At 42.4% G+C, this 15,360-nt stretch overlaps 1 protein-coding gene and 1 pseudogene across 1 annotated transcript in view; both read right to left on the reverse strand.

The window, feature by feature from the left end:
• Positions 1–10,587, reverse strand: part of KIFBP (kinesin family binding protein) — a 40,513-nt gene extending 29,926 nt beyond the window's left edge. Inside the window, exons 1-2 of the mRNA XM_031021972.2 lie at positions 10,093–10,587; positions 1,297–1,395 (exon numbers count right to left, since the gene is read on the reverse strand). Coding sequence (XP_030877832.1) covers positions 1,297–1,395; positions 10,093–10,518 — 525 coding nt within the window. The 5' untranslated portion in view covers positions 10,519–10,587. The remainder of the gene's footprint in view (positions 1–1,296; positions 1,396–10,092) is intronic.
• Positions 3,213–5,742, reverse strand: LOC145722210 (RNA guanine-N7 methyltransferase activating subunit pseudogene; annotated as a pseudogene).
• Positions 10,588–15,360: the final 4,773 nt, after the last annotated feature.

Raw genomic sequence — 15,360 nt, forward strand, 5'->3', positions numbered from 1 at the left:
ATAAAGAACTTATCAAACTCAACACCCAAAGAACAAAGAAGCCAATCAAGAAATGGGCAGAAGACATGAACAGACATTTTTCCAAAGAAGACATCCAAATGGCCAACAGACACATGAAAAAGTGCTCAACATCACTCGGCATCAGGGAAATCCAAATCAAAACCTCAATGAGATACCACCTCACACCAGTCAGAATGGCTAAAATTAACAAGTCAGGAAACGACAAATGTTGGTGAGGATGTGGAGATAGGGGAACCTTCCTACACTGTTGGTGGGAATGCAAGCTGGTGCAGCCACTCTGGAAAACAGTATGGAGGTTCCTCAAAAAGTTGAAAATAGAGCTACCCTATGACCCAGCAATTGCAATACTGGGTATTTACCCCAAAGATACAAATGTAGTGATCCAAAGAAGCACATGCACCCCAATGTTTATAGCAGCAATGTCTACAAAAGCCAAACTATGGAAAGAGCCCAGATGTCCATCGACAGATGAATGGATAAAGAAGATGTGATATATATATAGATACACACGACGGATTATTATGCAGCCATCAAAAAAATGAAATCTTGCCATTTGCAACGACATGGATCGAACTAGAGGGTATTATGCTAAGCGAAATAAGTCAATCAGAGAAAGACAATTATCATATGATCTCACTGATATGTGGAATTAGAGAAACAAGGCAGAGGATCACAGGGGAAGAGAGGAAAAAATGAAACAAGACGAAACCAGAGAGGGAGACAAACCATAAGAGTAAACTTTTAATCTCAGGAAACAAACTGAGGGCTGCTTGAGTGGAGGGGGATGGGAGGGATGGGGTGGCTGGGTGATGGACATTGGGGAGGGTTTGTGTTGTAGTCAGCACTGTGTATTGTGTAAGACTGTATTGTGTAATCACAGACCTGTACCCCTGAAACAAATAATACATTATATATATATAAACCCTATTAGATGATCACCTAGATAGCTCTACAGAGAGATCCCTGGGTATACTGAAGAGTCATGTACTAATAACGTAAATGAGGAATAAGAGCCTTCAAATCTTGACTAGTTTTTCTTTCCTTTTTTTTTTTTTTAACATTTTATTTATTTATTTTAGAGAGAGAGAGCATGGCAGAGGGAGAGGGAAAAGCAGACTCCCCACTGAGCAGGGAGCCTGATGTAGGGCTCGATCCCAGGACCCTAGGATTATGACCTGAGCCCAAGGCAGACGTTTAACCAATTGAGCCACCCAGGGCCCCCACATCTTGACTCGTTTCAATAAAAATTTAAAATTTATCTGACATCCAACATACCTCTTTCATATACTGGTTATACAGTGCTTCTGATGATTCTAGGTAAGCCTGTGCAGTTTCAATTTCTTCTCTTTCAGACCACAGGATACCCAGGTTATTCTGGAAAATAAAGAAAAGAGAAATAAATAATGACAATATAAATCTTCCAATTAAAGTAACTTTCAGGGGCGCCTGGCTGGCTCAGTTGGTTGAGCATGTCTCTTGATTTCAGCTGAGGTCATGATCTCAGGGTCCAGGCCCAGCAGGGAGTCTGCTTGAGATTCCCTCTCCCTGTGCACCCCCTTAAATAAATAAATAAATCTCTTAAGAAAACATTTCAATAAACTTCTATGTTACTGATTTCTTTTGTAACCCTTTACATTTTATGTTATACATTTAAAATAATTATTCTGTTTATGAAATACAGGCTTTACTAGACTGCAAAAGGGGCTCATGGCACAAAAAAAAGGGGGGGCACACGTAGAAACCCTACAGTTTACAGGTGACTTGATCATTCCTCTGGAACACAGACCTCTGGTCTTCTGGCTTCACATAATGTTTCTATTCTATCATTTTTTTAAGTTAAGTGATCAGTCCTCAGTAGGGACTGTAGGTCACAGGGATAATGTATTGAGATGGGACAGTTGTTTTCTTTTTATCTAGGAGGGTCCTTTGCAGGACCCTGGGGAAACCCAAAGGGGCTCTTGCCCACTACTAACTTACTGATTACTCTGCCCACCCAGACTCAAAGAATATAATCTCCCTTAATATTCATTTCCTGATCATAGAAATGGATGCACAAATCACCTTGTCCCACTCTCTAGTTCAACTTATTTTTCCTGACAAGAGTCCCTGAGAAACTCCATTCAGCCAGGACACCAATCAGCCTAACCCAGTACACCGTATCTAGCCTACAGAGTCTAGAGATTTCCCTAGTACCAGGAACTGGTTGGCCACATGTGCTCTGTTTCGATGGGATGGTGATATATTTAACCTGCTAGCTCCAGGGTAGGCTGTGCCACAGAAAGCAATGGTTCCCGTGTGCGATAAATCTTAAACCAAGTAGAGAACCCCAGAGTGTATCTAAGAAAAACTAAGGTTTTTCTTTTGAGCCATAACCTATTGCGATCTTGAAGGTAAAGACCATGCAAAAGATCTAGAACTGATTTGATTTTTAAAAATTAATAGTGTAATGTTTTGTTTTTTAGTTTTGCAATTCTTTTTATTGAGATATAATTGACACATAATGTTAGTGGTTTTTTTAAATGTTCACTCCACAAAAATAACTACTATTGACATTCTACATAAATTATGTTTAAATATAATATAAATCCTAAAATACACCAGAAACTACTATATCATTCACAGAGCATCATCATGTTCTTGCCCTCAGGATACCAAACTAGGTAGGAAAAAATTAAATGTAAAATAAAAACAGCTAGGAGCACCTGGGTGGCTCAGACAGTTAAGCATCTGACTCTTGGTTTCAGCTCAGGTCATGATCTCAGGGTCATGAGATCGAGCTCCGCATCAGGCTCCGCACGCAGCACAGAGTCTGCTTGAGATTCTCTCTCTATAATAAATAAATCTTTTTTTTTTTTAGGTTTTTTAAATTTATTTGAGAGAGAGCACAAGTGGAGGGGAAAGGTAGAGGGAGAGGGAGAAGCAGGCTCCCCATTGAGCAGGGCGCCCAACATGGGGCTTGATCCCAGGACCCTGGGATCCTGAACTGAGCCGAAGGCAGACGTTTAACCAACTGAGCCACCCAGGTGCCCCAATAAATAAATCTTTAAAAAAATAAAAAATAGGGGCACCTGGGTGGCTCAGTTGGTTAAACGTCTGCCTTTGGCTCAGGTCAGGATCCCAGGGTCCTGGGATGGAGCCCCGATCGGGCTCCCAGCTCCGTGGGAGGCCTGCTTCTCCCTCGCCCACTCCCCCTGCTTGTGTTCCCTCTCTCGCTGTCTCTCTCTCTCTGTCAAAAAATAAATAAAAATAAAAATAAAAATAAAAACAGCTAAAAAGGTACTACTGGTGAATTCTACCAACGTAAGAAATAATACCAACTCTGCACAACTCTGCCCAGTAGAGGAAAGAATGCTTTCCATCTCATACTAAACCAAAGACATAACAAGAAAACTACAGCCTGATATCCTTCATGAACACAGATATGAAAAAATATTAAAATTTTAGCAAATGGAGTTCAAAAATATATAGAAAGGGTAGTATTTCACCGAAGTTTTACTCGGTAAAAACTTCAAGTGTATTTTTACCACAGGAAGGAAAGTTTGGTTTAACACTGGAAAATCAATCAAGGTCATTCACCATATTAACAGACTAAAAAAGAAAAAAAACATGAATATCTCAGATGCAGCAATGAAATGACGATGCTGAAAGAAGTCAGACCAAAATAAGAGAAACACTGCATGATTCCATTATGAAATTCCAGAAAATGCGGAGGAGGAGCCAAGGCGAAGGGAGAGAGAGAATAAAGGAGGGAGAGAGGGATTACAGAGCACAGGAAGCCTGTAGATGGATATGGTCAATGGATACGGTCAATACCTTGATTGCAGAGATTGTTTCATGGGTATATACATATGTCAAAATTCATCAAATTATGTACTTTATTTTTTTCTACTTTAGAATTTTTATTTCTGTGTAAAAGAAAGACAGAACTCCTGGAGGTCAAACAAAGAAAACAGACACCAAATTCAAAGCACTATTAAGTCAGGAAACAAAGAAGAATCTGAGGTAGAAGTCAGGCAACATAATCCACAACCTTTTTAGGGGCATACTGAACAATCACATCTCTAGTAAGATCTCATCTTTTTTTTAAAGTCACAAGTTCCAAAAAGTTAATAATCCACTCTCTGAAATCAGATGTAAAACTATGACCAACAGAAGATACACACAAACTTTTGTCATGGTAACAGAGAAAACGGTTTTACTAAAAGCTGCTGACGTTTCCATCAGTAGTAACCACAGGGAGGCCGTTGGTTGTAACCATACTTCCATTTTGGTGGGGGTAGTAAGGTTCTTGCCTGTGCTGCGGGTAACTGTTACCCCAGGACCATCCATGCCACTGATTGGATCGACTGTCCCTTGGCCACCCCCGTCTACTATTCCTACCTCTAAACTGTCTGTTATCTTGCAACTGATTGCCTCTATTTCTCTGGTTCCCACCAGCTCTGCTATTCCATTCTTCAACGACTGGAGGGAACTCAGGAGGGCATTTCAGGTACTCCTGGTACTCTTTGTCATCTTCTGTGAATCTACTGGCAAACATCTCTTCAAATTTGGGAACAGCTTCAGAAGTTTCTGTCATCCTGAAATTCCCAGCAGTCTCAGGCAGCTGCAATGTTTAATGATCTCCGGCCCACACCGTGGGCAAAGGACCTCCCATTACTTCAGCTCTCCAAGGTAAGGGACTCACGTACTTTAGATATACTGTTTATCGTATGCCAGTTATACCTCAGTAAAGCTATAAACACACACAAAAGCTACTCTTTATACATTTATATCCTGGGAGTGGAGAGAATAATCTACTAATTTGTTAGGAAATTTTACTTAGGTGAAGTAGTTAAATTTCACTCAAGATGAGAGGCACCTGGCTGGCTCAGTGGGTAGAGCATGCAACTCTTGATCTCAAGATCAGGAGTGCAAGCCCCACACTGGGTGTGAGCCTACTTAAAAAATATACTTTTTAATTAAAAAAAAAGATGATAATGCAAGTGTATATTGCTGATAGCAAAAACTGGAAGGAAAACTGGAGAAAAATTATTCTTTTTTTTGTTTTGTTTTTAGAGAGAGATCATGCCCGAGGTGTGGGGGGTGAATAGGGGGCAGTGGGAGAGAGAGAATCTTAAGCAGGCTTCCACACCCAGCACAGAGCCCGATCTCATGACCCTGAGATCATGACCTGAGCTGAAATCAAGAGTCGGATGCTTAACTGAGTCACCCAGGTGCCCCAAGGAGAAAAATCATTCTTAAGGCCTCCAGAACCCAGTGAAGATAGAAGGGGATAGTCTCTTTTGATAATCTAATGTGGATCCAGGTTTTCTATTTCTATAGTTTCCCAGGAAGGAAACACCAGGTTGAGACAAAGCAGTCAGAATATCATAAATTCCCATGAGCTGTTACTTTCAAACTTTTTCCTACACACACACATACACACACACACACACACACAGTCTTTTACAAAATAGAATCATTCTACCTAATTCCCAACATGCCTTATAGTCTTCCCCCTCCCTCTTAATATTGATATTTTTTAATTTTTTTTTAAAGATTTTATTTATTTATTTGACAAAGAGAGAGAGAGGGAGAGCACAAGTAGGCAGAGAGGCAAGCAAACGGTGAGGGAGAAGCAGGCTCATCGGCAGGGAGCCCGATGCGGGGCTTGATCCCAGGACTCTGGGATCATGACCTGAGCCGAAGGCAGATGCTTAACAACTGAGCCACCCAGGCGCCCCAATATTGATTTTTTTTTTTTTAAAGATTTTATTTATTTATTTGAGACCGAGAGAATGAGATACAGAGAGCATGAGAGGGAGGAGGGTCAGAGGGAGAAGCAGACTCCCCGCCGAGCAGGGAGCCCGAGGCGGGACTCGATCCCGGGACTCCAGGATCATGACCTGAGCCGAAGGCAGTCGCCCAACCAACTGAGCCACCCAGGCGCCCCCAATATTGATATTTTTGATTAACAAATATGTATCATTATTTTTTAGTGGCTGCACACTGTTCTTCTGTATGGATGTATCCATTTTTTTGTTGTTGTTGTTAAAGATTTTATTTATTTGACAGAGAGAGACACAGCGAGAGAGGGAACACAAGCAGGGGGAGTGGGAGAGGGAGAAGCAGGCTTCCCACGGAGCTGGGAGCCCGATGCGGGGCTCGATCCCAGGACCCTGGGACCATGACCTGAGCCGAAGGCAGGCGCTTAACGACTGAGCCACCCAGGCGCCCCTGGATGTATCCATATTTATTTAACCATATAGCTACTGACTGATATTTGGTTTTTTTTAATTGACAATGCTGTGATGAACATCCATGCTGACATACCTTTGCATACCTGTCCCAATATTATTTTAGGATATTGATAGGAATTTTATTTTATTTTTTTTTAAGATTTTATTTATTTATCTGACAGAGAGAGACACAGCGAGAGAGGGAACACAAGCAGGGGGAGTGGGAGAGGGAGAAGCAGGCTTCCTGCTGAGCAGGGAGCCCGATGCGGGGCTTGATCCCAGGTCCCTGGGACCATGACCTGAGCCAAAGGCAGATGCTTAACGGACTGAGCCACCCAGGCGCCCCTGATATGGAATTTTAAAGTCAAAATCTTGACTCCAGAATTCTGATACCTACTGATCTTCAGAAAGTTCTATGAATTTGTATTTCCACTAACAATAATGCTAATAGATATTACCTGTTTCCTCATAGTCTCTCCAGTAACAAGTATAAGCAATCTTTAATAATCTCTGCCAATCTGATCCAATTTTTCTATTTTTTTTAGTTTGCTTTATTATTAGTGAGATCAACTCTCTCATCACTGGGACACCTGGGTGGCTCAGTTGATTAACCTTCAGACTCTTGGTTTTGGCTGCAGTCATGATCTCAGGGTTGTGAGATGGAGCCCGGTGTCCTCTACACTTGGCGCTGAGTCTGCTTGAGATTCTTTCTCCCTTCCTCTCCCCCCCACTGTGCTCCTCCCCTGCTTGCGTGCTCTCTAAAATAAACAAATCAATAAAATCTTTAAAACAAAATCTCCCATCCTATATAGCAAATATTAAATGTAATAAAATTCTAGTGTGGTAATGCCACTGGAAAAAAAGATCAACCAAACAGTAGAGTTAGAAACACACTAGCACAAACAGACAAATTACTATTGCCGTATAGTTTTGGTATCTGGTAAACTAGGTACTAGCTAATTAAATTAAATTACCATTTAATCTAATCTAATTAAATTATTATTTCTGTAGAGTTTTAGTACCTGGTAAGCTAGTTTTAGTGCATTTTTATTTTTCTTATGTTCACTTTTCTTTATTCTTTCATATACACATACTCATTTTGTCAAGCTCTAAGAAAAATTATTATGATTTCAGCAGAAACTGCATTAAACCTACAAATGAGTATCAGAATATGACTGTTATGTGGGTGCCTGGGTGGCCCAGTCGGTTAAGCATCTGCTTTCCGCTCAGGTCATGATCCCAGGGTCCTAGGATCCAGACCCAGATCTGGGGAGCCTGCGTCTCCCTCTCCCTCAGCTACTCCCTCTGCTTGTTCTCTCTCTCTGTCAAATAAATAAATAAAATCTTAAAAAATATATATATATGACTGTTATGTTTAATTCTTGCCACCCAGGAAACTGTTATATTTTTCCATTTAGGATTATCAGTTCTATTACCTCTAATATTGCTGCTGTGAATGCAATTTCTAAAAATAGTATTTTTAACCAGTATTGCTTATGTACAGGAATACTATTAATATTATATATTTATATCCTCCCACTTTATTGAATTAATCACAGTTCTAATAGTTTTTCAGCTGATGACTTTAGTTTTTAGGTATACAAGGATCACATATGCAAATAGTTACTTTTAGAAATTATTTTATTTTTTCCCAAATTAATAACTCTTATTTGCTTTCTGTATTATTGCAATGGCCAGAACTTTTTTTTTAAGATTTATCTATTCATTTTTTTTTTTTAATATTTTATTTATTTATTTAAGAGACAGAATGAGCAGTGGGGAGGGGCAGAGGGAGAGAGAGAGAGAGAGAGAAGCAGACTCCCTGCTGAGCAAGGAGCCAGATGCGGGGCTTGATCCCAGGACCTGGAGATCATGACCTGAGCTGAAGGCAGACGCTTAATGGACTGAGCCACCCAGGCACCCCTCTTCCATTCATTTGAGAGATAGAGAGTGGGGGGAGGGGGAGAGGAAGAGAGAGAATCTTAAGCAGACTCCACCTGGAGTGTGAAGCCCTATGCAGGGCTCAATCCCACAACCCTGAAATCATGGCCTGAGCCAAAATCAAGTCAAATGCGTAACTGACTGAGCCACGCAGGTGCCCCTGCAATGGCCAGAACTTCTAATCAAGGTTTTCTTCCTGATTTTAGTACGAATACCTAAAATAATTCACCCTTCAGAAAAGGTTGGCTATTTGAAATACTGTATTCACTGAATGTAAGATGTCCCATCTGTAAGACACAATTATTTTATCAACAAGAAAACACTGCCAAGTAAATTATGACACAGCTATAAGATGCATCCTGATTTTAGACATATTAAGATATGAAACAATGTGCATATTAAAATCAAAATATAGTAAATACTGGACATTCCATATTACATTTAGGGTGGTTTCTAATTCTATTCTTGAGATGTTGAAATTGTTCAATGCTTATTAAGGTTTTAGGCAACCATATGATTAAAGAAAATTTCGAGGTTTTGTCTGAGTTCAACATCTTATGAATTTCATTAGATCATTCATCCACTGGACATATATTTAGAATGGCCTACTATGGAGGAGGCACTGAGGTTATAAATAGTGTGCAAAAAGAGACATAGTTCCTGTTATTCTGTAGCTTTTAATTTTATTGGGTCATGTTAAAAGAAAATGACCTGTACAATTTCCTTTTTAATTCTGAGGTTTTTCTTTGAGGCCATATGATCAATTTTGGTAAATGTTCCCTGGATCACATATATTAAGAACTGGAACTACTGGATGTAAGGGTTTGTGAGCTTACTCCAAGTTCCTGGCACATAAAAGGAGTTCATACAAATTTGTATTTTGAAGTGTTATGTTCCCGAAGAGAATGTCAGATTTATTTCTTAATAAACCAAGGACCATGGGGCGTCTGGGTGGCTCAGTCGTTGGGCGTCTGCCTTTGGCTCAGGTCATGATCCCAGGGTCCAGGGATCGAGCCCCGCATGGAGCTCCCTGCTCAGCGGGAAGCCTGCTTTCCCACTCCCCCTGCTTGTGTTCCCCCTCTCGCTGTGTCTCTCTCTGTCAAATAAATAAATAAAATCTAAAAAAAATTAAAATAAAAAGAATAAACCAAGGACCACATAAATGGGAAACGGTAAGTATTACAAGAATTCAAAGATACAAGTTCGGAACAAAATGATCCAAAGAAAGTCACTAGAAGTATGAAGTCTGTTTTGAGATGGGTTTTGAAGAATGGGCAAGAATTCCCTGGGGAGGGGCGGCTGGGTGGCTCAGTCGTTAAGCGTCTGCCTTCGGCTCAGGTCATGATCCCAGGGTCCTGGGATTGAGCCCCGCATCGGGCTCCCTGCTCAGCGGGAAGCCTGCTTCTCCCTCTTCTACTCCCCCTGCTTGTGTTCCCTCTCTCGCTGTGTCTCTCTCTGCCAGATAAATAAAATCTAAAAAAAAAAAAAAAAAAATCTAAAGCATTCCCTGGGGAGCAAACGAATATATATGGCAAAAACAGAAACTGATGATTTTTGAACAATTTGTTTTAAATTAAGCATGCACTCGGGACATCCTCTGTAATTTCCTCGAGACCTTAAGATTTAAATTACTATGGATTTCTTCTGAATAGAATGAACAGGATTTGGACTGGTGGAGAAGAGCTGGAAAAGGCATTTATGAGGTAGTAGGGTCTCAGGAAACCAATGCGTTGACCACGACTAAGCGAAGCAGCAAGTGATGTCGGTGGAATTTGCAAGCTGTTCATTCCAAAGCTTCAAAAACACGGGGTCAAATTGTGCCTGATAACATCTGCCTTTAGCCCTGGCGAGAGTGGGGACCCTCTCCACCCCTCGCCTCTGGCCGACGACAGTGGGCCGTGCTCGCTCTCACCTGCGCCTGGATGTAGAGGGAGACGCAGTCCTGCGACAGCCGATACTTGCGCAGCAGCCTCAGGCATTTCACCAGATGCTCCTCCCCCGCCGACAGCTCCTCGGTGTCGATGTGGTTCACACCGAGGTGGAACTCGATCACCGCCAGCCTCACTGCTCCCTGGGCGATGGGCCCCTCGGCTTCCACCACTTCGGCCGGCGGCCCCAGGGCGTGGTCCCCCGCGCCCAAGCCCTCCTCCGCCTGAGGCCGCTCATCCTCGTCCTCAGGCGCGGGGCCCAACAGCGCCTTGACCTCTTCCAGCAGTGCTCGGGCGCCGTACTTGGACTTATAGGGTTCTTTTTCGGGGTTTTTATGCAATTCCACCCGCGACAGAGCCAGCGCGGCCTGGAATTTCTCACGAATCTCGGCCCACGGAGGATTCGCCATAGCGGCCTCTACCGCCTGGGCGTCCTCAATGTTTGCAATCGGGACTCCCGCCTTCTTTCTGCTTTGCGACACTTCACTTACGGCCCCGGACAGATCCCAACACTGCGGAACCGTAACCAATGAGGTCCGCCAGAGGACCCGCAATGTGCTCGGCTGTAACCAATGGAAAGGCGTAGTGGGCACCACAGCAACCGTTGTCATGGAAACGAACCTCTCAATGAGGGTGGTCCCACCTCCAGCCCCACCCTCTGCGGTGATGAATTCTATCGCGTGACCCGTAGAAGTTCTACCTTTAACAGAACACATTAGAAACATACGTAACTACTCTCGTTAGTTGGTATAACCTGAATGACAGAAAACTTTTGATATGAGAACACATTAGAAACATACCTAACTACTCTCGTTAGTTGGTATAAACTGAATGACAGAAAACTTTTGATATTAATATATAACCTAGCCCATGACTGGATGAAGATGTAACAAGGATTCATTTATTATTAATATATAGCTTCTGGAGTGAAAGTTAGCTTTCACTACGTAAAAAGCACTCAGTAATCGACAAATGTTTTCACTTCAACACTGAAGTAGGTTGTAGGTATGTGTACAACTTCCCAACGTAACACAGAAGTCCCAGACCTGTGATAAGCCACTTCAGGCGTGGCTTTTTCCATTCCATACCTTCCTAAGTTATGAAGTCAAATGCAAGTCAAATGTGGGGGGAAGGGGCCGGGCGGAGGTGTTAACTATTAGGCGCTAGCTAGCTCTGTGCGCTTGGGGATACACAAAGGAGCACTGATTTTAGAAGCTCATAGACATAGTTTGATTCTCAGCTCTGCTTCTAATTGATAAGTTAACTTCTCTAAGCTTCAGGTTTTTCATGGTAAAACATAAGTGATACTATTACTTATCTCTACAGAATTATCCTAAGGAAGAAGTGAAATTAAATATCTATCCTTTAAATGTTAGTGTTCCTCAGGACTCCTTCCTAAACTTTGTCCCAGGGAGATCTTACGCATTTCCATGGCTTCTATTACAAAACTTGGGTCTCCAGGCCCGATGATTCTCTGGAGTTCCAGACTGTAATATCCATCTCCTAACTGGAACCACAACACCTGAATGTTCCACTGTATATCAGTATGTTGAAACTGGAACTCATTCTCTTCCTCTGAGAGAGTGAGCCATGAAGACATCAGGGGAAGTATATCCCAGACAGAGGAAGAGCAAATACAAAGGCTTTGACACAGGAGCGTGCCTGGTGTGTTCAAGGAACAGGGAGACCTCTTAAGAGCCTGGGGTAGAGAGAACGGAAAGGGCAGTAGGTGATGAAGTCAGAGAAGCAATGTGGGCCCAATCATGTAGGGTTCCTAAGGCCACCATAGGGACTTTGGCTATTCTGAGTGAGATGGGAGCCATTGGATGGTTTTGAAGGAGTGACAAAATCTGACTTATAGGATTATTCTGAAAACAACTGAAGGAGGGGGACAGAGAAGAAGTGGGGAGACTGAAAAGAAGCAGGGAGACTGGTGAGGAAACTACCGTAATAATCATAGTAGGTGCTCAGTACCTGGCTGATCACGAATAGGAAAGCAAGTGGCACTGTTAATAGTGGTAGCTAATTACTTACTATGAGCCAAATAACATTCTATATATTAAAATCATCTAATCCTCGAAACTAATATTGCACTGTATGTTGACTAGCTGGAATTAAAAAAAATCATCTAATCCTCAGAACTCTGTGAGCAACTATTATTATTCCCGTTCTGCACGTTAAGAATTGAGGTCCACAGAGATTAATAATTTACCAAAGGTCATACATAGAAGTAGGCAGTTTTGCTCTAGGACCCACACTTTCAATCAATATGTTATGCTGTCGTAGTAGGAGCTCAAAAAATAAACCTCCATGACACATGGTGCTGACCTCTACATATCTAACTGGAAGAACACTTAGATGAAAACTAAAATGAGGATTTTTGGAAAATCCTTACACAGACGTACTAAAAACACAAAGACATGAGACTAGGAAATTTGCGATAGAACTCTGGCTGCTATATGGGGAGTATATTCCTTTCTTGGCCTTCTTTGTATATCGGTATTTTGAGGGCTGAGCATTCTTAGAGCCCTGTGAAATGTTATAAAGCAGTCCCTGTGAAAGGTGTGCAGTGGGTGGTAGAGCACAGATCACCATGGGGCAGTGAGCTGAGCTCTGTCTCATGGAAGGTGACAACGGAGAGACAGAAAAGTGGAAGGCATCTGCAGTGAAAGGGAGTTAACTTGCCTGGCCCAACCACTGCTAATGTCTACCAGTTACCTTCATTGCAGTAAAAGCTCTACACTAAAAGCACTAATTCTGGGGCGCCTGGGTGGCTCAGTCAGTTAAGCGTCCAACTCTTGATTTTGGCTCAGGTCATGATCTCAGGGTCTTGAGACAGAGGCCTGTCTAGGGCTCTGTGCTGGGCGTGGAGTCTGCTTGAGAGTCTCCCTCCCTCTCCCTCTCCCTCTGCCCCTCCCCACCTCAGAAAACACAAAAACAAAGAAAGAAAACAACAACAAAAAGCACAAATTCCTTTGTCTTTTACGTCAGAAAGCCCACTTAATGGAAAACTCCTTAATGAGACCAGTGTGACTGTATCATCTTCAGTATATAACATTGATCTGAAATCGTCAGAAAATGCAACTGGACAAAAGAACACAATAAGAGGTATAATGGTTGGGAAGAAGATGGGGAAATTATTATATTGTCTTCCTGAAAAAGCAAAGTAAAACAAGTGAACACAGAAAGTAAAAAAGTTCAGTTAAGTAGGCCACTCACAAATAAAAATCAACAACTTTTCATTGGGGAAAAGATACAGTGAAGGAAAAGATCACTTTTAAAGATTTATTTTATTTGAGAGACAGAGAGAGAGTGCACACACACACACACGTGCACAGTGGGGAAGGGCAGAGGGAGAGGGAGATAGATATCTCAAGCCGACTGGCGCTGAGCTTCGATCCTGAAGACTGACCCAGGGCTGGATCTTATGACCCCAAGATCACGACCTGAGCTGAAACCAAAGTCAGACGCTCAACCGACTGCAACACCCAGGAGCCCCAAGATCACTTGTATAATAGCAACAGTGACAACAATTGAGAACAAACTTAAGCTATTTAATGAGTCAGATAAAAAAATAATAATATAAGATACAACGTAAGTCTTGGTTTCCTGATTTAGGGCCTGTTTAGGCATGTCCTTTTTTTTTTTTTTTTTTAAGATTATGTATGTATGTATGTATTTAAGAGAGAGAGAGAGAGAGCACGGTGGGGAGGAGCAGAGGGAGAGGGACAAGTGACTTCACTGAGCTCGGAGCTGGAGGCGGGGCTTGGTCTCAAGACCCTGAGATCCTGACCTGAGCTAAAATCAAGAGTTCAAAGCTTAACTGAGTCACCCAGGTGCCCCAGCATTTCCCATTATAAGGAAACATGATTCCTTGGAGAAAATAGTCATTCTGGTTCTGGGGCAGGATGCGCCCAGGTATCTTGTCCCACCAGAAATCAAGGAAACTACCAAAGACTAGGAGGGTAAGGTCAAAAGGACTGAGAAGTACCAAGCTAGAAAGAGGCTCTTGCTGGCCAAAAATTGGATAATTTGAACATCAATAAAATAACTACCATTGATTAAGTCATATCAAATATGTAAAAATCCAGCATATTATCATGAATCAACACTAACAATGAAATACTCACTGGCCACCTTTGGAGGGAGCTAGGGAACCAATTTTAATTTTGAAAATTTGTACATAAATAAAGGGAAAGAGGGGAGCCTGGATGGCTCAGTCGGTTAAGCATCCGACTCTTGATTTCAGCTCAGGTCATGATCTCAGGGTCATTAGATCAAGCCACGAGTCCAGCTCCTCACTCAGCAGGGAGTCTGCTTGAGGATTCTCTCTCTGCCCCTCACCCTGCTCTCTATCTCTAAAATAAATAAATAGGGGCACCTGGGTGGCTCAGTCGGTTAAGCAGCTGCATTCGGCTCGGGTCATAATCCCAGGGTTCTGGGATCAAGTCCCGCATCTGGCTCCTTGCTCAGCAGGGAGTCTGTTTCTCCCCTGCCTGCTGTTCCCCCTGCTTGTGCTTGCTCTCTGTCTCTCTCTCACTCTCACTCTTTCTGTGTCAAATAAATAAAATCTTAAAAAAAAAAAAGAAAGAAAGAAATGGAAAGAATCAGCACTTATCTGCCCTTTCTGTAGGAATAGTATTCAGGGTACCAAGTGTTAAGACAAGTTTCCTTCTTGGGGCGCCTGGGTGGCTCAGTCGTTAAGTGTCTGCCTTCGGCTCAGATCATGATCCCAGGTCCTGGGATCGAGTCCCACATCGGGCTCCCCACTCGGCGGGAGGCCTGCTTCTCCCTCTCCCACTCCTCCTGCTTGTGTTCCCTCTCTCGCTGTGTCTCTGTCAAATAAATAAATAAAATCTTAAAAAAAAAAAAAGACAGGTTTCCTTCTTTTAAGTATTCCAGCTAATGAATGAAAAAGAAATGATAGAGTATCACCATTTTGCAAGAACCCTAATGCAATTATACATGTAGACAGTAATGATCTTTTTCTGCTAACATGAAAAGACAGAGAAATGGACATTGTGTACCTTTCTAGATCTGATTATCAATTTACATTAAATACAGGGGGAAGGGGCGCCTGGGTGGCTCAGTTGGTTGGGCGTCTGCCTTTGGCTCAGGTCATGATCCCAGGGTTCTGGGATCGAGCCCCGCATTGGGCTCCCTGCTTGGCAGGGAGTCTGCTGCTCCCTCTCCCTCTGCCTGCCACTCTGCCTACTTGTGCTGTCAAATAAATAAACAAAATCTTTAAAAAA

This window comes from Leptonychotes weddellii, chromosome 6 (genome assembly GCF_054177405.1).
Source record: "Leptonychotes weddellii isolate Sample4059 chromosome 6, ASM5417740v2, whole genome shotgun sequence".
Taxonomy (NCBI): Eukaryota; Metazoa; Chordata; class Mammalia; order Carnivora; family Phocidae; genus Leptonychotes; species Leptonychotes weddellii.